This window comes from Podarcis tiliguerta, assembly GCF_965153285.1.
Source record: "Podarcis tiliguerta genome assembly, chromosome: 6".
Taxonomy (NCBI): Eukaryota; Metazoa; Chordata; class Lepidosauria; order Squamata; family Lacertidae; genus Podarcis; species Podarcis tiliguerta.
In genome coordinates, this window is record NC_139539.1 from 52011656 (window position 1) to 52035846 (window position 24191).

General features: G+C 40.8%; 2 protein-coding genes across 3 annotated transcripts in view; one reads left to right on the forward strand and one right to left on the reverse strand.

Moving 5' to 3' along the window:
- Positions 1–1930: 1930 nt before the first annotated feature.
- Positions 1931–20473, reverse strand: EFCAB14 (EF-hand calcium binding domain 14). 2 transcript variants are annotated; one of them, XM_083447877.1, is made up of 11 exons: positions 19930–20473; positions 17828–17976; positions 14926–15071; positions 13556–13654; positions 12989–13099; positions 11849–11950; positions 10077–10265; positions 8435–8497; positions 7226–7334; positions 5847–5978; positions 1931–4770 (listed from the first exon to the last, which is right to left on the reverse strand). In XM_083447877.1, exons 1-11 carry the CDS (start codon positions 20160–20162, stop codon positions 4595–4597), a joined length of 1509 nt encoding a protein of 502 aa, XP_083304003.1. In that variant the 5' UTR covers positions 20163–20473; the 3' UTR covers positions 1931–4594. The 2 variants fall into 2 exon arrangements, with proteins under 2 accessions (XP_083304003.1, XP_083304002.1); XM_083447876.1 differs by having other exon boundaries at positions 8420–8497; positions 19930–20454.
- Positions 20474–22564: 2091 nt separating this feature from the next.
- Positions 22565–24191, forward strand: part of LOC310680269 (uncharacterized protein) — a 41655-nt gene continuing 40028 nt past the window's right edge. The window contains exon 1 of the mRNA XM_083446645.1: positions 22565–22824. Coding sequence (XP_083302771.1) covers positions 22666–22824 — 159 coding nt within the window. The 5' untranslated portion in view covers positions 22565–22665. The remainder of the gene's footprint in view (positions 22825–24191) is intronic.

Consider the following 24191-nt stretch of genomic DNA (forward strand, 5'->3'; position numbering starts at 1 on the left):
CAAGCTTTGAACAGCAATAAACATCTTGTCAGTTTATGCTGCAAAGCATTTCCTTAATATAAAATTTGATTTTGAAAATAAAATGCCAATTACACCCCAAACAAAGTGTTTTTATTTAAATTTAACATTCACAAATGCATGATAGGTGCAAAATTCTGTAGCTAAAACCAGCTTTAATTCATACAAGTTTTTCTACAGTTCTAAAAGATATCCAATTTGCTTATAAGATGTCAGCAATTCAGCCAATATATATGGAAGGCCAGCTTAAAATAAATTATTTACACAACGCTCAACTAAAATATTTAGTGCAGTAGGCTAACACAAATTATAAAGAAAATAAACCAAAGCAAAGCTTATAAAGCACATAATTCTGTTCAAAATTCTAAAAAAAACCCACAAAACTGACTGGCTATTCCTATGCGGAAAAGCTTCTCCTAAGACAAGAAACACTGGAGGATATGAACATGGAATAGCTCAACTTTTCCTGGATAGTTTTAGTTCTCTTCACTGTAGCTAAAACACACGAAGGACAAGATCAATACAACCTTTCCAGCACCAAAGAAGCAGCTGTCTTAAATACTTCAGAGAAAAATAAACTGTCTCTTGCTCTTAATGCTGTGGAGTCCTTACTATTAAATCCTCTTTTTATATGACCACTCCAAACCAAATGTTTTAAGTCACACATTTGTTTTATAAATACACATCAGTTTCATTTCTGCCATCACAAGAGATGCTACAAACAAATTTTATTATTGTGTATTAATTCTCAACCAACATATTTTCAATCTTGGCTGACAGGGATCACTTCAATTTTCAGAGAATGCCTCATCTTCACTGGAAGCATTCCAAAAGTGTTAAAATAAGAAACTCAGTATTCACCCAAAGGCCTTCAGCACTGCAGCACTAAAGTGGCTATCCCAGTTTCGTTGGCATTCTTGAAGAAGCAGGTAAAAAAGCTAACCATAGCTATAACCATCTATGTGCTTCTTCCCAACACAGAATGCCACATCACAATGCTGAGGATACTAAACATTGAACAGAAGCTTGGATTTAAGCTTGTGGCTCAAACTCATTTCCCTCCTTTATTTCCATATGTTACTGGGAGAAGTTACATTAGCACTACTGCACGGGGCTGTATGCTCCACAGCCTACAAAATATAGCAAAACACTTGCATTGTAAAACACAAGCAGCAAACCGTTAGCAACCTGAGCTAAAACAGTATTCCCTAGAATACATGATTTAGTTCTGCTTGGTATGTTACTGGTGTTATAGTCTTCACAGCCCCATGGATGTTCCTGTTAACATACGCAACTATTGTTCTAACCACAGTACTTGGTTTCTTCTTCAGAGAGAAGAAATTAGACCCAGTTCATGTTATCAGAGACGGGTGGAGACCTACTTTTTATCATCGGTCCCCACATCACACCAGCAAAATGGACCCATGTGAGTTTGCTGAATGATGAGGTTCTCTTCCACATGTGCCACACACACACACTCAGGAGCTGGAAAATGCTACTGTGGGAAGGAGCCATATACTGTAATTAAAACAACACACAAGTCTCTGTACAATTCCCTTGCTGCTGAGGCAACATGAACTGGGCTTTGGAAAGCTTTCTGCATGAGAGGCATCCTTTGAAGTGAGATGGTTTCCAAACATGTTTCCCTTCATGAAAACTGAGATGGTAGAGTTCCAGAGGACTATCACTTTAGTAGTTGAGCATCCAGCCAGCCATGAATATTCCAAAGTATTTGAATGAGATTCCCTATTATTGTAAATATACACCTCAAAGAAAAATTAAACAATTGTCAGTTATTTGCTTAAGAGTGGGGCTAGAAAAGAGCTTCCTTCCATATTAACCATACAAACTAATCTTCCAAAAATACCTTCAACAATTTGGCATACAATCATATTACATAGGTACAAATAAATACTAGCCAAGTTATTTTTATTGCTTCATTTAATTTGGTCAACAGTTTTATACAGAAAGCAGATTAAAAAAGTGGTTGATACTTATCTGAGAGAGCACTGGTTTTCAGTAATCTTGAAATATTTTTCTACTTCACTGGGCAAGGTCAGCTTGCCCAGGTAGGAAACTGGTAGTAAAAAATTAGAGAACCTATGAGAGAAATTTGGTTTTCAAGGCTTTTCATTATTGTAATGTTTTTGGAGGAATCGTTTCCATCTACTCTAGAGTAAACCAACATTATATCAGACCTCCATGTACACTAGTCTTCTGTTAACAGCGACCAGAGTGGCTGGGGCAACTCAGATAGGTGGCATATAGATAAAAGTATTATTATTATTGTCCATGGCATGCATATTCAGATGACTGTAAAGTCTGTACTTTGTTGTGTTCCTTTGCTGATCAAATTAAAAGTGAAAAGGTAAAATCCTTTTAAAATATCAAAGAGTTCTTAAGTTTAAGCAAGGGAACTGTAAAAAGGACCAAGCTGCAGTATACATCAACAGACTCTTCACATTTGCACACACTTTTTAAAACAGCACATGTGGAGTCCCCAATCCAGATATGGACTGTGGTGCTGAATCAATGGGTTAATCTTTACTCTCTGTGTGGTGATCCCAATGGAAATCCCTCCCACAAGCTATTTGCCCTATGAGACAATTTCAGAAGGCAGGATTTTCATCACAACAATGATACTGGGAGCGGGGAGGGTTAACAGGGACGCAGGTGGTGCTGTGGTCTAAATCACAGAGCCTTGGGCTTGCTGATCAGATGGTTGGCAGTTCGAATCCCCACAACAGGGAGAGCTCCCGTTGTTCAGTCCCAGCTCCTGCCAACCTAGCAGTTCAAAAGCATGGCAAAGTGCAAGTAGATAAATAGGTACTGCTCCGGCGGGAAGGTAAACGGCATTTCCATGCGCTGCTCTGATTCGCCAGAAGTGGCTTAGACATGCTGGCCACATGACCTGGAAGCTGTCTGTGGACAAACGCTGGCTCCCTCGGCCTATAGAGTGAGATGAGCGCGCAACCCCAGAGTCGTCTGCGACTGGACCTAACGGTCAGGGATACCTTTACCTTTACTCATGCCACAAGGGACGCGGGTGGTGCTGTGGTCTAAACCACTGGACCTCTTGGGCTTGCCAATTGGAAGGTCGGTGGTTCTAATCCCCACTCTGGCACTCGTCACGCTCCTCCATACACCAATAGTGATTTAAGTCATGCAAGCCACATAACCCGGAAAGCTGTCTGTAGACAAACGCTGGCTCCCTCAGCCTGAAAGCGAGATGAGCACCACAACCCCATAGTTGTCTTTGACTGGACACAATCCATCCAGGGGTCCTTTACCATCCTTTTTTTTTTAACTTTACTCATGCCACATTGCCAACTTGGATCAGGACACCACACTGCTATTTTAAAAAAACAACACTTTGTACAAATGCAAAGATACACTTCATGTTTCACTTCACTTACTAGGGTTTGGAAGGGAGATGGGAGGACTCTAGGACGCTGTCAGAGCCCTTGTACAGCCTCCCCCACCAGGGCAAGCAGCCCTCCAACATGCAGGGGCCCTGGTTCCAGGGCTTCCTGACCAGGAACATAACCCCCATGTAACACGACCTCTGATTTGTTGAGATCTGTATTAAGGTGAGGAAATTTAATTCAATAAATTTTAGCCAAAATAAGAGGGAAAGTCTACAGAAAGGCTATTAACTGCACATCTTCTAAAAAAAATTAATACTAAACAATCCATATGAAATTGAATGCCAGAGGGAAAGAACTAGTTATTAATCTTATCTCCCGTGGTTCAAAGTATAAAATAAACAGGAACTTTATTTCATCTCATCTTTAGGAACAAAAGTCCTTCTGAGAGTCTGGTAGACAGGTACCTTAGTTTCTGAAAGTTATCCATGGATTCCCATGCAACTATGGGAAAAGCAGATCCCCAAAGTGTGCTCCTAAGGAGAAACATGTCTTTCCAGCCTCCTCCAACACAACTTACTTTGGGATCCTTATTACTTTTAATAGATTGCCAAGTTGACTCAGATGTAATTGATTCAATTTTAAATATTTACAAGGAAAAGAGCCCCCATCATGTGAAGATAGATGCTTTTATTTTTTTATTCTAAAGTGCAGCTAATTTAAGGCAAATTTGAAATATAAAATACATGTCTGTCAATATATACACACATATTCTAATTTGAAGACAAGTGCTTCCCTTATAAGGGAAATAAAAACTTTGAGCTAAAATTCTTAGTGCAATTTAAGGTGCAGCCCAGTTATCCAAAACCATGGCAGAATATAATCCTCCAAGCCTCAATCCAGAGAAAATTTAGTTGCACCTATGTGCCCTCTACTTGTCAACAGAGTTTAGGCATTACCAAATAATCTCGGGATTAGAGGTTCAAAATTGAAAATCTGAGGAGTCTGTATCTCTTAAATTAAATCAAAAATTAGAAGCTTTCCATATTTTCCAAAGAACACAAAATTAAAACGGTGTCAACATGTACACTAAGTTAGCTGCAAAGATTAGTATATAATTCAGAAAGTGCCAGATGTAGCTTTTAACTTATCAGTTTCTCTTGTATAGCTACTGTAGTCCTTCAATACTGTTATTTATATATGTAGAGATACTATAAACCTAAAGCCATCCTTAGTTCCAGTAAGGAATACTTCTCATCTCCATCTGTATCAAATTCTTTAAAGCTCTGGGAATCATACACTGCAGATCCAACCAGTTTTTGCAGGTTTTCATAGGATAGCTTGCCATCAGAGTCTTGGCTGATGGTCCTGAATAAATCCTGAAGGTCTGCAAGAAGGAACAAATAATTTTAAAGAACAGACAGTAGCTAAGAAGTATTAACACTTTCCTGCAGCAGCAGTAGCTTTTTCCACCAGACACACAAAATACACAATATATGGTCTGTAATATACATTCCAGTAGATAAAGAGCCGGTTTTTTAAGCCAAGAACTACTAGCACTGGGCCTACACAATCCTTCTTCCCTTGCATGCCAACGTTGCTGCTTCTATTGCCATTCGTTTAAACCAGTTTCTCATTACTAACCAGGATATGAAACCAGGTTGTTAGTCAAAATTCACCCAGTTTCCCAGTTCAGAGCTAACAGGAAACTGTGGCTTAAACACAGCACAGCAGAATATTTTCTCAGCATGTAAGGTAAGGAGGGGGAGTGATAACAGGAGGTAAGTGAGGCATGACTCATTCTCAGATTGTTAGATGTGAATCAGCCCAAAAGAGAATCATTCTCTGTGGACATTTAAACAAAAGCAACATTGATTTGCTAAAATATTGGACCTCTCTCAACAGTTTGAACCAGAAACCTCAGATTTGCTTGAGAACATTACAAAGTAAATTGTACTTCTGCCAAATAAATCCTGGTCAGTGTTTCAGTTCACCCTGTATATCTTTTATACATCTTCACCACTGTTTTCTCTACTTTTGAACACTTATGGCTGAACAGCATGCAACTTGCAACTGCACAAATCTTTTAAAAATATCCAAACAGACAAGAATCTACCTCCCTTAAGTTACCCATCTTTGCAGGCTTTTAAGCAGGCATAAATGTTTACCACTGCATTTTCCATAATCTTAAGGATTCAGACTGGCTGCAATTGCGATGCTATTCTTGAGCTACCCACTATGACCTCAAGGTCTTGTTCCTGGCCATCTACTGCCATTTCAGACTCCGTAAGTGCGTAAAATTATCTTTTTACCCAGGCATGCATCGCTTTACACTTGTTTGCACTGAATCGATTTGCTATTTTACTGCACATTCACTCAGCTTGGAGTGGTCCTTTGGATTGTTTATGCTACATTTGAAAAATGTTCTCTATGGTCCATTCATTTCGAACCATATGTGGTTACCTTCTATGTTGGATATTCCAGGTAATGACAAGTCTCTTGGGTGTCTATTCCCCTCAAAACTGCTGCCAACTGATCTTGAAGAAAGTCTTGGAAGCTTTGTAGGCTTTGATGTAGTGCTCTGGAGTTTTCCTCCTGACAAGAAATTTTACAGTAGTTGTTGCTAATTATCTGGCAAGAGTAGGTGGAAGGCAATTATGCTTCAAAAAGGGAGGCTACATGAAGATGGTATCCAACATAATTTGGCACTTTCAACACAGTAACATAACAGAGATGTCATTAGTGGAAAAATCAGTGCAGGTGGCAGCAACCTTTTTGGGCTAGTGGGCATCTATGAAATTTTGAAAAAGTGCCATCGGTGCCAGTCACAAAAGGATTTCTACATCCAAAAGAACAGAAAAAGCAGCAGAGCAAAGTGGTGCAGTCATGCCCCCCGCCCAGCCTATGGGGAAAGGCATCTACATCAGCTACCACTGCACTCTCTCATAAAGAAGCTCACTGCACCTCTCCCCTTGTTCCAACTGGAGGGGGGTGTCCAATTCTGGCATCCAATGTAACATGGGTATCTTTAAAGGGAGCATGTTCAATGTAGGAGAGATTGAGCCAGTGCAAACAGGAACTGAGCCAAAAGAGCAAACGGACACTCACGTATTGCAGATTTCAGAGAGTATATTTACTGGTACTGGTGGACGCATTGGTGCTAGTGGGTGTCACACTGGTAACCCCAGATTTTAACATTTTATAGAAAGTATCTTCTAATGAGGCAGAGGGCTTTCCCCCTTTGAACATGGAAAACTAATGGCCCAGTCTTTTCCAACTTGCTTCTTCTTGTGCATTTTGAATGGAAAAGCACATTTCAAATGTATAACCTAGCCTTACTGATGTGGCACGTGTGTTTCTATGCTAGAGTATTAACTCAATAAGGCAAAGAAAAATATTTTGACTGATCATTTACTGGGGACTTTGACATGATAGCTACCTTGCCTTTTCATTACAGCACAGTAAGAGTGATATACATGTATAAATGCTTACTTGAACGATCAAATGCTGAAAGTGATATAAGTGATAAATTTGGAACTGAATTGTACATGCCTCAATTGTTCCTGTTAATAATGTGGTTCTGTTAATAGTTTTTCCTTCCAAAGTGAGCACTTATATTTTTACACTTCTTGTTATTTGTCTTTGCATAAAGGATGAGCTATGAGAGGCTTCGGTCAGAAGCTCGTAACTAGAGGCCAGCTACCAGACATATTTCCACTCCTTTCAGCACCCGGTTTGCTCGTTTGTCCAAGGAACTGTAGTGCAAGTGACTCGTGATTAAATAAGCTAAAGCAGCAGTATAGTAATTTAGTGTACGAAGTAAAACTATATGGAACATTCACCTTTTTTCGATGCGTCAGATCGATCACTTTCTGGTTTGCTTGACAGAGCGTTGATCAGCTGCAGCTTCTCTCTTAACATAGATACCTGAGAATCCCCATTTTCTATATTCTGTACAATACCAACAGAAATATTTCCATGAAAAAACACTTCCAATTTCAGACTAAGTTGTAATAAACTGCAAGATTCCACAGTTCAGAAGTACTTCATCTATAAGCATCATATCAACCATATGTTCTATAGAACCCCTGTGGCCTATTATGGTGGCCATAGGATTAGATAACACAATCTGTTAGATGCTACAATACACTTTTTCCATAGACCAATAAGGCCAAAATAAAATAATAATTTCACTTGCCCACTAACCTGACAAAACAAGAACATATTCAACCGGACCAGTTTACTATAGCATTTTCTGTATGAGTACCTTATTTGTGAAAAATAAGATACGCTGCACCAACCAACCTCTCCCAGCCAGCATTTAAAATGGTCATTTCCTTTTATCAAAATCTGCATAACCTTGTTAGGATATTTCTGTTCCACCTTAAAAGGGAGCAGGCTTTGTGAGTTACAGAGTCTGCGTATTTCCTGTTCACAGGAAGTTTATGTTTTGTCTATTGCTTTCGTTTCTCTCTCTGTGCCTGAGACACCGAAGTAGGCAGTCAGGGTTTCTTTGTTCTGACCAACGCTGAATAAACTTGTAAATAATGCTCTCCTGCGTGCATCTTTCGCTGTGTGAATTCTGCTGATAGAGCGTGCATCAGCTCTGGAATGTGGCAAGCTATTTCTGGAGCTCGTGTCGCTAATTGCTGATACTGTATCTATGGGAGATCGATGGATCGTCCGGAGGAGATGTGGAGTCATGATGGACTTTGTCTCCCTGGCAGTATCCCAACACCTTGTTTATCCTTAGTAAGTTCTTATTACCTAGGAAGATCTTAGAGTGTCTCTCTGGTGTGCAACATGTAGCTTGCTTTTAAGAGCAAGCCAGAGAGATCTCCAGAATATATAGTTTAATACATTGAAGAATAGATTTATTCTAATTTGAAGCTGTACCATTTTGCATATTTCCTTAGTTGGAGTTTGTTATCACACCTTCCAGTCTTTATGGGTAAATTAGGGAAAGCAGGAAAAAAATGTGTACTAATATGATATGGCTTGCTTTTAAACACTACTTCTGGTTTCCCTAGAATTACCTCCATGCCCTGTACCTTTTCAGTAGTAGTTTCATTCCTTGGTTCATTTTCTTTCACCGAGGTAGTTAAGTCGCCCACCTGCAAAAAGCAAAACCAAAAGAAAGGCTTATGTTTGTGTCTTCTTCTAAAATATAGTTTACCCTTAAGCGATACAAGAAATGAACACCCTAGGACTAGCTAGTAATCACAAATATATTAAAATGTAGCTGTGTGAATAAGCAGCAAGACCTATTATTTGAACTACTATATTGGAGAGAGAAGTTAATATACAAAGCTCACCAGGACATGCTGAGATCAATGGAAGCTCAGACAGTCCTAATCTGCAACTAGCACAACCCAGTGGCTATTTAAGAAAATAGAAAGAGAAGTACACTGGAGGTTGAAATAGCATATCAATAAGGCTGCCACTGCATCAGTAATTACATCAGCATGACTGTATAATAACTGTACAACAGGAACACACACAGAGCAGTGCTGCCAGAAAGGTGAAGCTGGGGATCCAATATGCTGAACAACCAAAATCTAATGAGAGTTACACATTTTAGTGCCAATGTCCAATACAGTCTGATCAATACAGTTTCTCCTAGCCTTCCTTCTACATTTGCCATCTCAGGTGGCAATTGTATTATACAGTTTTCAGTCCTACATATGGCCAAGATTTCCAGCTTCATTATTTGAGATTTCTAATCCCCTAAAAACATTATAGTATACATTCAACTATTACACTTGCTCTAGATGTTTGCCATTTCACCATAGTACTGCCACTCCTGTGTTTAATTTTTTTTAAAAAGAACAGAATCACAGAAAAATATCATTTTGTCTAGTGCCCAGCCAAGTTGCCATTCTGACAGCCAGTTCCACCAGCTCCTTTTCTTTTCATCCCAATATGTCCCAAAATCTTGCAGAACATGGAAAGAAAAATGTTTTCGGTGAGAAAACTTGAAGTAGGCATGTAGAATCTGGCTTTGTCAACATTTCAGGCTACTTATTAATGTACAAGATTTTTCTAGGTGCAGAGTCTCAATGCATAGTCAGATGAGAGTAGCTACACAAAATGCTGCAACAAATATTAATTGATTCAGGTAGGCTCTTACTTGCAATGCAAACACTACTACTGCATCCATACAATCTTGCAATCCAAGTCCAATCTAATGCATGCCGACTCAGAAACAACTCCCTCTGACATAAATGGGGCTTACTTCCCAAGAAGTGTGTAGGACTGCAGTTTTAACTTTGTAATAAAACTGAAGCATAGTTCTCATAGACATTAAGAGTATAGTGGATTTTACTGTTCAAATTATCAGTCAACAAAAGCTGTACAAGCAAATTAGAAATTCAAGGTGACCAAGATCCATGGTAACACAGAAAGCATCACTGAATAGCCAACTGACAGCTCATATTGTTGCAGAAATTCATTAATTCAGTGCAAAGCTTGTGATAGAAGGAATCCAGATAACTAGAGAATGGCCTCTTTCACTATAGTTAGCATTTACAACTCCACACACCAAGCGTAAATTGCAATTTCTTTTTGGAAAGTATGGCTTTCCCAGTATCAGTTCAACCACTATGCAGCACAACTAATCCATATAGCATACAGCAAACATAACTGTTTTGCAAAAATTCGTTTCTCAAACACCCACAATAGCTAGGCACTTACCATGCCAAGGGTCAGGTTTTCTCTTTTTTCCAGTTTATTCACTGTCATATGATTTTCTAATGAAGCAACTCTCCAACTTAGATTGCCAACTGTGGAGTCCATATTGAAAAGTTTTAAATCATTCTGTTTCTGGTACAACATTAGGGTAGAGTTTACCTCTTCTATAGAGGTATGTAGGTACTGGTTATCCTGTTCAACACAGAAAAAAATGTTCTTACATTATAGAAACAGCAATAACTAAGAGTAAGCAGTTTATACTTATGCAATTGTTGTCATTCATCTGCATCTTGACTCTATGCTGGCATAAATAAATCCCTAAATTCAGCAAAGAGTATTCCCAAGAGTCATTGGATTGCAACTCAAATAGGGTTTAGAGCCACTTGACAAATCCTTAAATGAAGGAGGTCTGTTAGTTAGTTTCAGCAACTACCCTCTGTGAAAACAGGTGTGCTAAATCTCACAGGCCTTATGTTCAGTTCTTTTAGTGCAAGCTACCTTCAAAGAGTACAAAGCCTAACAGATCAAACAAAATAATTTGCCAACATGTTGTTTTAATACCACTGTGTTATTTAATATATTTTACTGATACCTTTATTTTATAATAAATACACTTTGCCAGTGTTTTGCAAGGCAGTTTGACAAGTGGGCATAGCAATTTACTACTCACTAATTAAGTACTTAACTAGGGCAAATGACTAACGACAAAGCTAGGAGATCTATTTCAAGAACTACCATGTTGTTGGCTGTTTTAATATTGATGGTTTCTTTCAAAGAAATTGTATGTTTTTCCTTTTTAACAAGCAAAGAAAGACATATTGCTCAATTTTCAGAATTCACAGTTGGACAATAAATTAATTAAAATGAATTAAATTGCCTCAAAATAGTGTGTGAGAAAGCTTCTTAGTTCTCCAGAACTCCACATTGTGCTGGATGTTATGCAATACAAGGGATTGAGGGAAGAGACTATTACACAAATCACAACCTAAAATTAATATCCAGCTTCTTATTATGAAGACTGTCATATTCTCTTTTATTTCTGCTCTCTGCCTAGGAAACTGAATTTCACTAATGGCTAGACACAGACCTGGGCGAAAGATTCCTGCTTTGCAGGGGGTTGGACTAGATCAGTGATGGCCAAACTTGGCCCTCCAGCTATTTCGGGACTACAACTCCCATCATCCCTAGCTAACAGACCAGTGGTCATGGATGATGGGAACTGTAGTCCCAAAACAGCTGGAGGGCCAAGTTTGGCCATCACTGGACTAGATGATCCTTATGGTTCTATATCAATATCAATAATTCTATGATTCCATGAAGTTCTATTCAGTATAGATCCTGTGAAATTAATGACCACGACACCAATTTCAATCAGTCTACTCCAGGGGTCAGCAACCTTCTTCAGTCATGGGCCGGTCCACCGTCCCTCAGAGAATGTGGTGGGCCGGACTATATTTTGGAGGGGGGAAAAATTGAACCAATTCCTATGCCCCATAAATAACCCAGAGATTAATTTTAAATAAAAGCACACATTCTACTCATGTAAAAACACGCTGATTCCCGGACCACCCACGGGTCAGACTGAGAAGCCCACGGGCCTTAGGCTGCCTACCCCTGGTCTACTCCGAGTATAACTAATCTTAAATATCAACCCATGTTTCCTTAAAATAGAGGCTGACAGTTTCTTCTTTGTCCCAGAATCCTAGTTTAAAATAGTTTTACAGAAATATTGAAATACTGATTTGCAAAGCATCTAAAGCAGCAACAAGCTGTACCTGTTTACAACTGTCTGTCAGATTCTTCTCACTTATTTGGGGGGTTGGAGAGGAGGGAAATGAAGGCAGCTGCTTTCCTCTAACATCTTCTGCGAGTTCACTCTAATAAAAGAAGTAAAAATAAATTTTTGAAACCAGTTCTTTAAACTTTGAACATGGGAACCAAGCTTTCACAAACACAAAACTAGGAAGACAGAGGGTAGCAGACTGTGATATACACAAGTATACTGGTGCTCCATGTAAATGTATTTAAGAGATTCAAAATAAATAAACAAGTGCAATATGACAAGTATTGTATGGATGGAAAGCAGTTAGGAAACATGGGAGATATGTGATGCTCCCTCAGCATGCGATTACTCAAAAGGTTCTTGTTATAATTAAAGTCACATTTACTTGCTTTGCTTGATTTAAGAAATAGTACAAGGAGCATATGAAGAGGGTGGATCAGGAAAGTCCATTGAGGCTAGACACCCAATCCCCTATTAATTGGGCATTAATCGTTAACTTATGGGACGTGGGTGGCGCTGTGGGTTAAAGCCTCAGTGCCTAGGGCTTGCCGATCGAAAGGTCGGCGGTTCGAATCCCCGTGGCGGGGTGCACTCCCGTTGTTCAGTCCCAGCGCCTGCCAACCTAGCAGTTCGAAAGCACCCCCGGGTGCAAGTAGATAAATAGGGACCGCTTACTAGCGGGAAGGTAAACGGCGTTTCTGTGTGCGGCTCTGGCTCGCCAGAGCAGCGATGTCATGCTGGCCACGTGACCCGGAAGTGTCTCCGGACAGCGCTGGCCCCCGGCCTCTTGAGTGAGATGGGCGCACAACCCTAGAGTCTGTCAAGACTGGCCCGTACGGGCAGGGGTACCTTTACCTTTACCTTTAATCGTTAACTTATTTACATCCTCAAAGATGACCAATATTTACAAATTTGTTTATAGTATCTAGGAATCTGAAAGACTTAAGCTTCCCATCCCTGTTAAACCTTAACATGGAGTTCTGCAACAATAAACTGGAGAATACAGATTTTCATCCAAAACATTGATTGCCTTTAAAAAGACATTTTTTACTGTCAAATGACATAGCCAAAACGAAGTTCATATGGGAATTATCACAGAATGAACTACTATCAGATTAATACAAGTCCTTACCATCTCATTTTGGAGTGTCTCTATAGTTTTCTTATGTTCTTCAATTGCTGCCTGCATACTCTCAACATCATGATGAACACTAGTTACAGTGCTACCTATAGTAGCAACACTCTGGGGGAAAAAACCAATCATAATCTTGTAGTATCAGTGGTATATTAAAAAGTGTGAGACTCAAATTTATTAATTCCAGAAGAGTAGCTAATAAATAATAATAACCACCACACTTCACATAAGATCCCAGGGCAGGCTACATTTAGAAACTTGTAATATAACACAACAATGCAAACACGAACATGCAACCCCAACCCAAAATACCAAGCAATACAATACAAACAACCCATATAACCTTACAAAAAACCACATGGGAGAGTCATACTGAACAAACTGCGCACATCCTGACATTATGCAATGTGATCCAGTGCAGCAGTATCATTTCCCACCTACATACTTCCTACAAGTGATTAACACCATTGTACACTGATAGCAGTGGTTCAAAAAACTCTGATTCAAAATACTTTTGTAGCTTGCAGAATTTGATAAACACAATATACTTGGTGTAGTACATACTTTCTGAAGCTCTTCTACTGTGACAGGAAGATTAATCAAATCAGAAGCAGATTTAATGTTCGTCTTGAGGTGATTTACAGCTGACATCAACAAAGAAATCTAAAACGAGAGGAAGATGTTATTTCATTCTCTCTCAGAGTAGAGGTTACAGATAAATCATTTAAACATAAATGGCACAGCACCTAATACTGGGAAGCCTCCTGAGTCTGTACTACATACAACTAGGCACAACCATGGTAACACTTTGCTCAGAATCTACTGGTGGATTCATCAGTATCAGCCTACTGATTAAGCAGGTTGCTAGCTCACTGCTAACTTCTAAGCACCATTAACTCTTCCATCATAAGAGAAGTGGGGGTATAAGGAAACATTTTCCAACTACTGAAATACACTAAACAGGCAAAAATTCAAAAAGCACACACTTCCTTCCCAGCTTTTAGAGTCACTGAACATTCTTTTAAAAAATAAGGAACAATCCAATTGTGCAGAGACTTTCTATGTTTACTCCTTCCATGAGAACGCTTCTCAGTTTCCTTTTGAATATGATTTGTTGAAACAAGCTAATTTCATAACCAATGATTTGCAGTTGCCTTTTTTCAGGCAAGCAACAAATATTAACAAGTCAAGTGCAAATGAAGTGGAAGTAAAATTTCTTATTTCCTTTTAGCAGCAGCACAAAAGGAAGAGGGAGAGGGCAACATGCTTGTTACTGTCACAATAAACCATGGTTTATTGCATTGTCAGAACTCAAGCTAAGCCAATGGCCACAACTGCACATAAGACTTAAACTCTATTTAGAAATCCATACTGTGCGCAAGCCACATGCTGGAGCATGCAACTTATGCCCTGCTGCTTTACACAAGCACATGAATAAACTACAAAGTCAACAGCTTTGAGTAACATCTGAACACGAAATCATGTTTTTTTCTCCTAACAAATGACCACTTTAGCCACTCCTAAATCATAGTTTGTTGGTGGCTTAGTTACTATGGCTTGTCAGGGAGAAAGCAAACCATGGCCCCAACTTCGGTAATTATTGTAACCTACCTATATTATGGCTTGTTTACCTGCTTGCACAAAGGAGAAGTGAAGCAGGAGCCCTTGGGTTGCATGAACCAGCACACAACTAATGTACTGTGTGTCTTACGGAACCATACTTTATAGCTTAGCATTATGTACTATCACAGACAGTAAAAAGAATGGATTAATAACTTTTACCAGTTTAAAAAATGTCAACATACACGTTGACCCAGAATGCTGCTCTTCAATAGCAATCATACCAATAGTAGCAAATGGCTCAACTAAGACGTTATAAGACATATTATAAATGGCTTAGATTATAACTTTACTTGAATGGTCACTTACTTTACCTGTTTGCTTATTTCAGTGATGTTTACCCATATTTTGCTTAATCCCGCATCTCCATTCTCAATCTTTTCCAGTTCCTTTTGTTTATTAAGCAGATCTTCAGTCAATCTAGGAATTTCTTGGAATGAGGTTTTTTGATTAGACTCCACTAAAACACAAAGTCAGAAGCAATAGTTATCCATCAACTCGAAGATCTGAGAACACAAGCATGAATTCTTTAATAGGTATGCCTTCATTGCTTTGTAATTTGGGACTGAATTCTAAACATATTAGAATTGATTTTAGCCAAGCTTCCACGCTGTGCATTTAGGAACAAAGAGTAAGCTAAACAAAGTTGTAGATTAACAGACATATGTGAAAGACATCATAAAATTCAGGGAAGTTTTTAATATGTGACATTTTAGTGTATTTTTCATCTTTGTTGGAAGCTGCCCAGAGTGGCTGGGGAAACCCAGCCAGATGGGCGGGGTACAAATAATAAATTCTTCCTGTAATCTTTGTCTGCTCTTAAGAGAGAGAAGTTGAATTAAATAGGCAGTTTATTATTGTCAAGGAAATGAGTTACATACACTAATGACTAAATAACCATTGGAATTATTTTGATGAACAGACAATATGATGCTAAGGTACTATTAGTAATCTTTATTGAATTCCATTTTTACTCAATCATTGTTATGTTCTTACGACTTCAGCTGCGTCATATGCTTCAGCAACATAACAAGAAAAAAGCAATACACAAGCTGCTTGTACATTTGTTTATTATTAATTGCATTCATACCCCACCTTTCCTCCAAGGAGCTCAAGGTGGCATATATAGTCCCTCCCCAATTTTTATCCTCACAACAACCCTGTGTAGTAGGTTATGCTGAGAGACTGACTGACCCAAGATCACCCAGTGATCTTCATGGCCAAGCAGAGATTCAAACTCTTTTGTCTCCCACGTTCTACTCCAACACACTAACCACTATACCATACTGGCTGTTGGAAGAGCACAACGCTGAATTTCACCCACTAAGTATAACGGGACTCCCACTACCACTTTATGAAGTGTATATACAATATAACCTCTTTCTTTCAAGTTTCAAATATGCTTCCGAGCATGCTCTCCTTAGTAATTTTCTTTCATAACAGAGTTACGCCATTAAACTTAACAGTCAGTTAATATCTAGAAACATAGCTTTATTCAAGAATATTTTTATTATATTTTTTCATAAATATGTGTACTATCAGTGTTTCATTAAAAAAAATCAAGGCAGCTTACAACTGACAAAATCTATAACTACCAGTTATCACATTTACTTTTTTTCTTAATTGCTTGCATAAGCCTAGTGACATAAAAAGTGTTCAGCAAAAGTTTAAAGACTAAAGCAGATGTCTGCTGAATCTCAACCAGAACAGCATTTTGCAGGACTGGGTCAATGATGCTGAAAGCTTGCTTTACTGGCTACATAATTTGAACCTCAGTGACTCAAAGGATAACCAGCAATGCTCCTACAGATCATATAACTGATTGAGCTAGGATATAAGGGTTCAGGTAGTCATTAAAATACCTTGGACTTAAGTTGTCCAGAGCTTTGTAGACTAATACAACAACCTTAGGTTGATGGACCTTGGACCTAGCTAGGTAAAATGAAATAAAATTGAATTCTGAATGCCTGTCAAAACTTACAAGATTGGATAGAACTATTTAAAGCTTTTAGAACGAACACCAGAGAGCTCTTTTAAGTACACTGTGTTTTTAATTTTTTTCTTAGCAGAGAATTCAGTTCTTAAAAGCGACAAATACAGCTGAGAAATGCAGTAATTGCTCAGCCTATATGAAAAAATGTCATATTCAACACAGTACATTTTCAAGACAGTTCATTAACAGACATAAAACCAAGTAACCTATTTGAAGAATGAATAGCGCTTTGAAGATTAAGCTCTAAAGCTGATGGGTGACCTGAAAATGTCATAATAAAAAACAAGATAGTATTTCACCATTGCCGTTAGTGGTTTTCCTCCTGGAAACACGCCAATTAATTGTGAAATCCTCTCCCCTACAGAGTTGGGTCAACAGCAAATGTGGTTTGTTATATGCCAGTATATAGTCTCACACATCACCTGGACCAAGTATCCAGGTATGTATATAAATTATATCAAAAAGGCAAATTATAGTTGCTGTGATGATCAATACATGTATGTATACCTTCCAAGATTAACAGATCACAAAAGGAGGATCAGAAGCGTGTTTTGGAGTTTATGGTGAAGAAAAGCTTGGTTACAAATGAACTGGTAGTTTGTTTATCTTTCATAGCTATATAGTGTCAACAGCTTTGAAGAAAATCACTTCCTCCTAAACAATTCCCTTCACCTCATGGTATTAGCCTTCCTTGGAATTTCTGTATGACAATTTCTATCTCATACTTCTAGTAAAATTAGCAAGGCACCAAATCAATATGGATCTTTCCTGTTCACAATCACCATCAGATGACACAGAGATGTGAACTTGTCTACCCACTGCCACCCACAAGACAAAGCAGCTGCAATTTTTCAGGATACTTTAGCAACTCCGCCTTTGAAAATATTCTTGAGTACTTGAATTTTTTTAACACATTCACCAAGGATCACAAAGATCTAATTACATGATTTGTAAGCATTAAATAGTTCAAATAAGACATATGCCAAAAAATATGGCTTCTGCGTTTTAAAAATACACGTATGGCCATGTGTTTTTAATCACCTGTGGCTTATAGAGGATGGCAACAGAGTTATAGTATTTTGTACACAAATGATCATTTGTCAGCATGTTTGCTTCATACAGACTATAAATAGAGTGTTTTTGGCAATTACCAGCTATATAAGACTTTGTCCGATATCCCGCAGGTTATTATAAAGAAAGGAATACCAAAGATCAGTACTTACTGGTTCGAAACCGCTCCTTTAATTCATCCAGGTCTTCCTTGAGAGCAACCTGCATCCATACCAAGCCAACACAAGCTACCACACAAGCAGCCAAAATGACAAAAGCACATAATGGGTAGCAAAGCTTGCAGCATCGCAGGTAGTCACCCCTAAATGAATAAATAAATGGTTCAGCTACATCACAATGGCCAAATATCACACAAAATTGGCACTTATATTGTATTCAATATTAATGCAATATATTACTCTCTCACAATTCAATCCAATGCAAAACAGCTAGATAAATTCAAAACTAGTTTATTATTCAAGGGCCTTCATCTAAATCCCTTGACCAGAGGTTTTTATTAATTCTTGACTGTAGGAATTCCATTAATTATTCAGTATCTAGTAATCTAGGGGACGCGGGTGGCGCTGTGGGTAAAAGCCTCAGCGCCTAGGGCTTGCTGATCGAAAGGTCGGCGGTTCGAATCCCCGTGGCGGGGTGCGCTCCCGTCGTTCGGTCCCAGCGCCTGCCAACCTAGCAGTTCGAAAGCACTCCCAGGTGCAAGTAGATAAATAGGGACCGCTTACCAGCGGGAAGGTAAACGGCGTTCCGTGTGCTGCGCTGGCTCGCCAGAGCAGCGATGTCACGCTGGCCACGTGACCCGGAAGTGTCTCTGGACAGCGCTGGCGCCCGGCCTCTTGAGTGAGATGGGCGCACAACCCTAGAGTCTGTCAAGACTGGCCCGTATGGGCAGGGGTGCCTTTACCTTTATCTAGTAATCCAAGTTCTTGCTGATGTTTTACCTTTTTTGATACAAATGTTCAAGGAAGAGCACTTGTCATGATGTTCTAGATTAGTATCCTAATCCAACAATGGAAACATTGGCAAAAGGGTACTTGCACAGAATAGCACAAGATCAGAATATCTAGCACTCTGTACATTTCCCTGGTCTTAACGTTAATTACAAATTACTACAACCAGCTTTTTTTTGGGGGGGGGTTATAATCAAATTTGAAGTACTGTAAGAACTATTTCTGTTTTAATAAGCTTGAAGGAATTTGATCTTTTTTCACAATGACCCACAAAGCAGAATTTAGGGATAAGTCTTATTAGAACTGGTGCAGGAAACCTTTGGCCTTCCAGATGTTGCTGAACTACAACTACTGACATGCTTGCTGGGGCTGACAGGAGTTGTAGTTCAACCACATTTAAAAGGGCCAAAGGTTCCCCACATCTGTATTGAGGATTCCTTCTTCCAGAACTCAAGCAGAATCTTGTTTTACAACAAACTGTGCTGAAGACTTAATACATCAGATTGCCATTGACCAGCAGAAAGTACACCAAAGACCACAGGAAAGGCATTAACCAGAGGTATAGATCAATCAAGATCAAATGTATTAGAGCATGGTTATGAGCACCCAAAGCTATATTCAGGAGATTTATATTTGCCATGCTCTGGTCCGTGGGGTCATAACGACTAAACAACAACAAGCTTAGCAGAACAGTCCCTGGGCTCCTTCAGGAAGAAGCATGGGATATAAATTGAATAAATGAAATAAACAAAATGACAATAACCAAGCAAAAAGAATGGCATTAATTGTCCCACCCACACACCTGGGCTTAGTGCAAGAGCAACAAGTTATACCAGAAACACACCCAGCTATTCATGCCGCAGACAGCTTCCCTCTCAGAACAAAAACTCACAGTTTGTGTTAACAATCTGCTCCAGATCCTCAGTAGCCTTAACTCACTTTCAACCCCAGCACACCCAAATGTTACCCACCCAGTCACCAACTTTCCAACTCAGCTGCAATCATGTCAACCTTACACTCCCAACGCCCCAACCCCTTTCCTCCCAGCATACTCCCGATGGAGCTAGTCACGTATCAACTCTTCCACATGCACCTCAACCCCCTCCCTTCATCCCTACCCACCCAACCCACTCTGGAGCCCCAAATCCCGCACGGGGCAGCCCCGCGCCCAATAATACATCGTATCTAAAATTATATTTCACTCTCCTCTGGTCCTGCCCGAGCCATGCCTGCCTCTCCACGGACCGAGGTCCCTCGCCCCCTCCTCCCCAAGCGCAGCCCCTCCCTGCTTCTCTTGCGGGCCTCACTTGGCAAAGCGGGAGCGGGCGCCTGGGAGCCCGAAGCCGTCCCCGAACTCCGGGCCGGAAGAGCTGCTGCTGCTGCTCTCGGCGGACTCGGTGCGGAGGAGCCGGTGGCCCGAGGCGGAGCCTTTCCTCGAGTGTCTCTTCTTGCGCCCGCCGCCGCCGCCGCTCCCGCTTCCCCGGTCCCCATTCCCGCCGCCCAGTCCGATGAGCGCGTTGAGCTCCTTGCGCTTCTTCATCCTTTTCTGCTGGGCCGGGGCAGGAGCCGGGGAAGCCGGGCAGCAGCGCAACCCGGGAGGGGCTCCCAACTCCGGACCACGGCTCGCCAGCTTCAGCGTCTCGGAGGATTCCCCGACCGCCCTGGAGCAGCCTCAGCGGGGCTGGCGCGGCGCCCTCAGACGCCGGCGGTGCCGTTGCTGCTCTTTCTTATCGGCTGCTCCTCCCGCCACAACCGCCCGACCCATGGCAGCTGAGCGGGCGCAGCTTCCTCCTCGCTCTCAGCGCCTGCCGGCCAACACGAGGCGCTGCCATTGGCTGGAAAAGGTTGAGGAAGCTGGCTGGACGGCTTTGCTCTGGCGCCTACCAGCATCGGTCGCTCCTATTGGACAAAAGGGCAACTCCTCTTCGCCTGTCACGCCTCTCTCAACCGTAGATGTATTCGGGGATTCTCATTGGCTGCTGAGCCAGTTAATGCCGGCCCACAGCGAGAACGTACGGAAATTATTAAAGGGCAAGTGCTGTATATAGCTTTGGGGTATTACGTAGGTCAGTTTTAAGTACAGTAATGACCGAAACGTACTAAGCAGCTTCCGATTGGAAAATGAGACGGTCATTGACCAAGATGCACTTGAGGCTCAGACTCGGTCTCCTTGAATCTCACTGGAGCAGATGCTTCTCATAGTCTTTTGTTCTCATATTCTGTTCTGTTTAAGCAACCACCTGAGAAAGTTGTGAATAAATCTGAGCTAACAATAATAGCCCTGTTCCTCTAATATATATCCATAGAAAAATGGTCACTGATGGTAATTTCACCTAGATGATCTAGGAAACATAGTTTGGAAGGGTTAGAAAATAAAAAAGTGGGTTCAAAAATCACCAGCGATGCTCTTATGAAGAACAGCACCTACATCCATAAAGGGCATGCCAAATTATAAATCTTTCAATAATAGCCAATGTAATGTAATATAACATTGTTATAAGAGACTAGGTTGTAAAATATATACCCACATCTCCAGGAGAATGTCCTCTACAAGATGGCATTGAACTGAGTCCAATACTTTGTGGGACACAATATGCTGCAAATAGTAATCAAAACATCTAGTGATTAAGCAGCCAGGGGTGTGCACCCTAAAATAATATTTGGGCCACTACAAATCTTTGGCCCACACCTCCATAAGAGAATCCCCTGCTATACAGCTTTGAATTGCATCTGGTCCAATGCTTTGAGAGTAGAACATTATCAAGCATGATGCCCTTGTGCCAATAACCAGAATATGCAGACCAGAATCAGAAACTGCTGGTAAGCAACTGAAAATAATTTTTGGGCTATCACAAATTATTTACCCACACATCAGTGTGGTGGGGTGGCACCACTCATCTGATCTCCTGGCTGTTGAGTCACTGCTGCTTATCTGAGGAGGAGAGGATGAAGCAGCAGGGAGGTCAATGCAATGCAAACATACCAGCAAGACCACCAGATTCCTAGCCACCTCTCCCTCTCCTGCCTGGTAAACAGTGGCAACTCAGCTGTCAGACATTTAGGTGAGTGCCACCACCTCACCATGCTGTCAGCTGCTACCATACGTTGTGAAGAGTGTCTTCTGCAAGTTGACAGTAAACTGTGGGGTCCAGCATTTTGTTTGGGAATCTATGCCAGTAATAACCAAAATATGTAAGAAGAAAAGAAAACTAAACCAGTTCCTTATTTGTGTTTCCCTCTTTGGCTGTCATTGGCCAAGCATTGACCATGATGCAACTCAATGCCATCTCATTGATGATTCTATCCTGGAGGTGCAGGTGTATCATTGAGGTATCATTTACATCTACATCACCTGTTCATCTTTCTTCTCCCATATTTTGGCTATTAAATGCTGTATCATCCTCATCATCATATTATCTTGCTACCACAAGATGTGGTGCCGAGGGCTACTCACTTAGACAGTTTTAAACGGGGATTAGGCAAATTCATGGATATAGAGTCTATCCAGGGCTTCTGATTACTGATAGCTGTATACTGCCTCCAGCATCATATGAAGCATGTATCTAAACCCAGTCGACAGTTTTTGCGAAAGAGGATGCTGGAATGGGCGGACCTTTGGATTCTGGTTGAATACTTTCATGACCGAGGACAGCGGCAACAATATAAGTGACGTGGTTTTTTGGGGTGGGTTTTAATGCAACCACGGAGGCTGCAATCTGCCTCAGAAGCTCCAAGCGTGGCAGCGGCAGCGGCAGCGGCAGCAGCAGTAGCAGTTGCAAAGCTTTTTAACCCTTTCCCCGCAGACACAGCCCCGCGCCCCCGCCGCAGAAAGCTGCTCCTATCTCTCCGATCGCCCAGGTTCCCAGAGGCCTCCGTTGCTTCTTCCTTTCTGACGGCGATCTGGTAGGTTGGGCAATTGTCCCGAGGTGTTGATCACCCATAATATGCAGGAAGCGCCGCCTTCGTCTGTCCGTGGGAGGCACATTGATCGAGGCCGCGTCCTGCTCTGAAGCCCACTTGGTCCACGCCTTCCTGCTGCTGCAATGGATCTGTCGCGGATTTGGCACTTGGCGATTGTCTTTTGCCTAACGTGCGTGCTGGTCAAAGTCATCCAGTTGCATCGCCGGAGGCAGGAGCTACTGAAGGTTTTGAGCTGTTTCCCGGGGCCCCCCACCCACTGGCTGTATGGGCACATCTCTGAGGTAGGCGAAAAGAGAGGAGACTTATTGTGCATGGGAGAAAAGCAGCTTCAAATCCGGACGCCGCCGCAGCGCACAAAGCATCGCGAGGTGGGGTGGGGGTGAGGGACGGGTCCAGCATCATCCGGAGCGCCTGACACACTCTTCTGAATCCTCCAGCCAGGGCCACCCGTCCCAGGGGCGTGTGAGTGCCCGTAAATACTCGCCTACTACGGTACAAAGGTGACATTTACTTTCATTACTGTGCCCATTCCCCCTCCTTGGTGGAAGCTTTGCCCACAAGGAAATGTGGCTGAAAAAGTTTCCCCATCCCCGATCCAAATAGGTGTTGCTTGTAGTTGAGTAAAATTCACAACTATTAAGAGATATTATTATTAATGGATTGTATCATTTATTAATAAATAAAAACATGCATTAATTACCAGTATGTGCTTTGATTAAACAACTATCTGACTTTTAGAAGACATCTGAATGCAGCCCTGTTTAGGGAGGTTTTTAATTTTTGATGTTTTATCACTTTTTATTTATTATTATTATTATTATTATTTTCTTGGGAGCCACCCAGATGGGCGGGGTATAAATAATAAATTGTTATTAAGTTAACAGAAGCAATTAGATCAAGGAAGATTGGTAGCAACTCAGCCTGGAGGAAAAGGTTACATTGTAAATTTCTGAAGTATGAGGCCAAACCTGAATCATAAAGGCAGCAGACCTTTGACACTGCCTTTAGGTCTGGTGACCTGAAAACACAATGACTTGTTTTTTCTAGATTGGCCAATGTCACCTTGCATGTTTATGAACCTTAGGTGGCATTCAGGTGAGTTCTACTCAGACTAGACCCATTAAAATTAATGTTGATGGTTAAGTTAGTTTGATAAATTTCAGTGAGTCTACTCTGATTAAGGCTTAGTTTAATACCGCCCCTTGAACCATTTACATTAACAGCCACAGCTACAGCCACAGCCACATTTTGTGGCATGGAGTTTGTCTTCCCACACTTCTCTGATCAGAGATTGGGATAAAGTTCTGCTCAGATGAAGCAGACCAGATACAATATATTGTTAAAGTTTGTGGTGTGCCTGGGCTCACCTTCTAATTCCTGGACCCCCTTCTCATTTCTGGGTGCCAGATGCCAAATTTAGCAATGTCAAAATATAGGCCAAACCAGTTTTTCTGTGTTCAGGAAATAGCCTGGAGAATTAAGTCCATGGGTCTTGCTGTGGTTTATATCTTTTCTGTTCTGTTTTGTTATGTTTATTCTTCCAGGCATAATTTCCATGTTCATGTTCCCCTTGTGCAGTTACACAATCTCCAACACATATAAAATGCTTTTTCTTTACCAACCTAGTGAAGACATTTTTTCCCCCTTT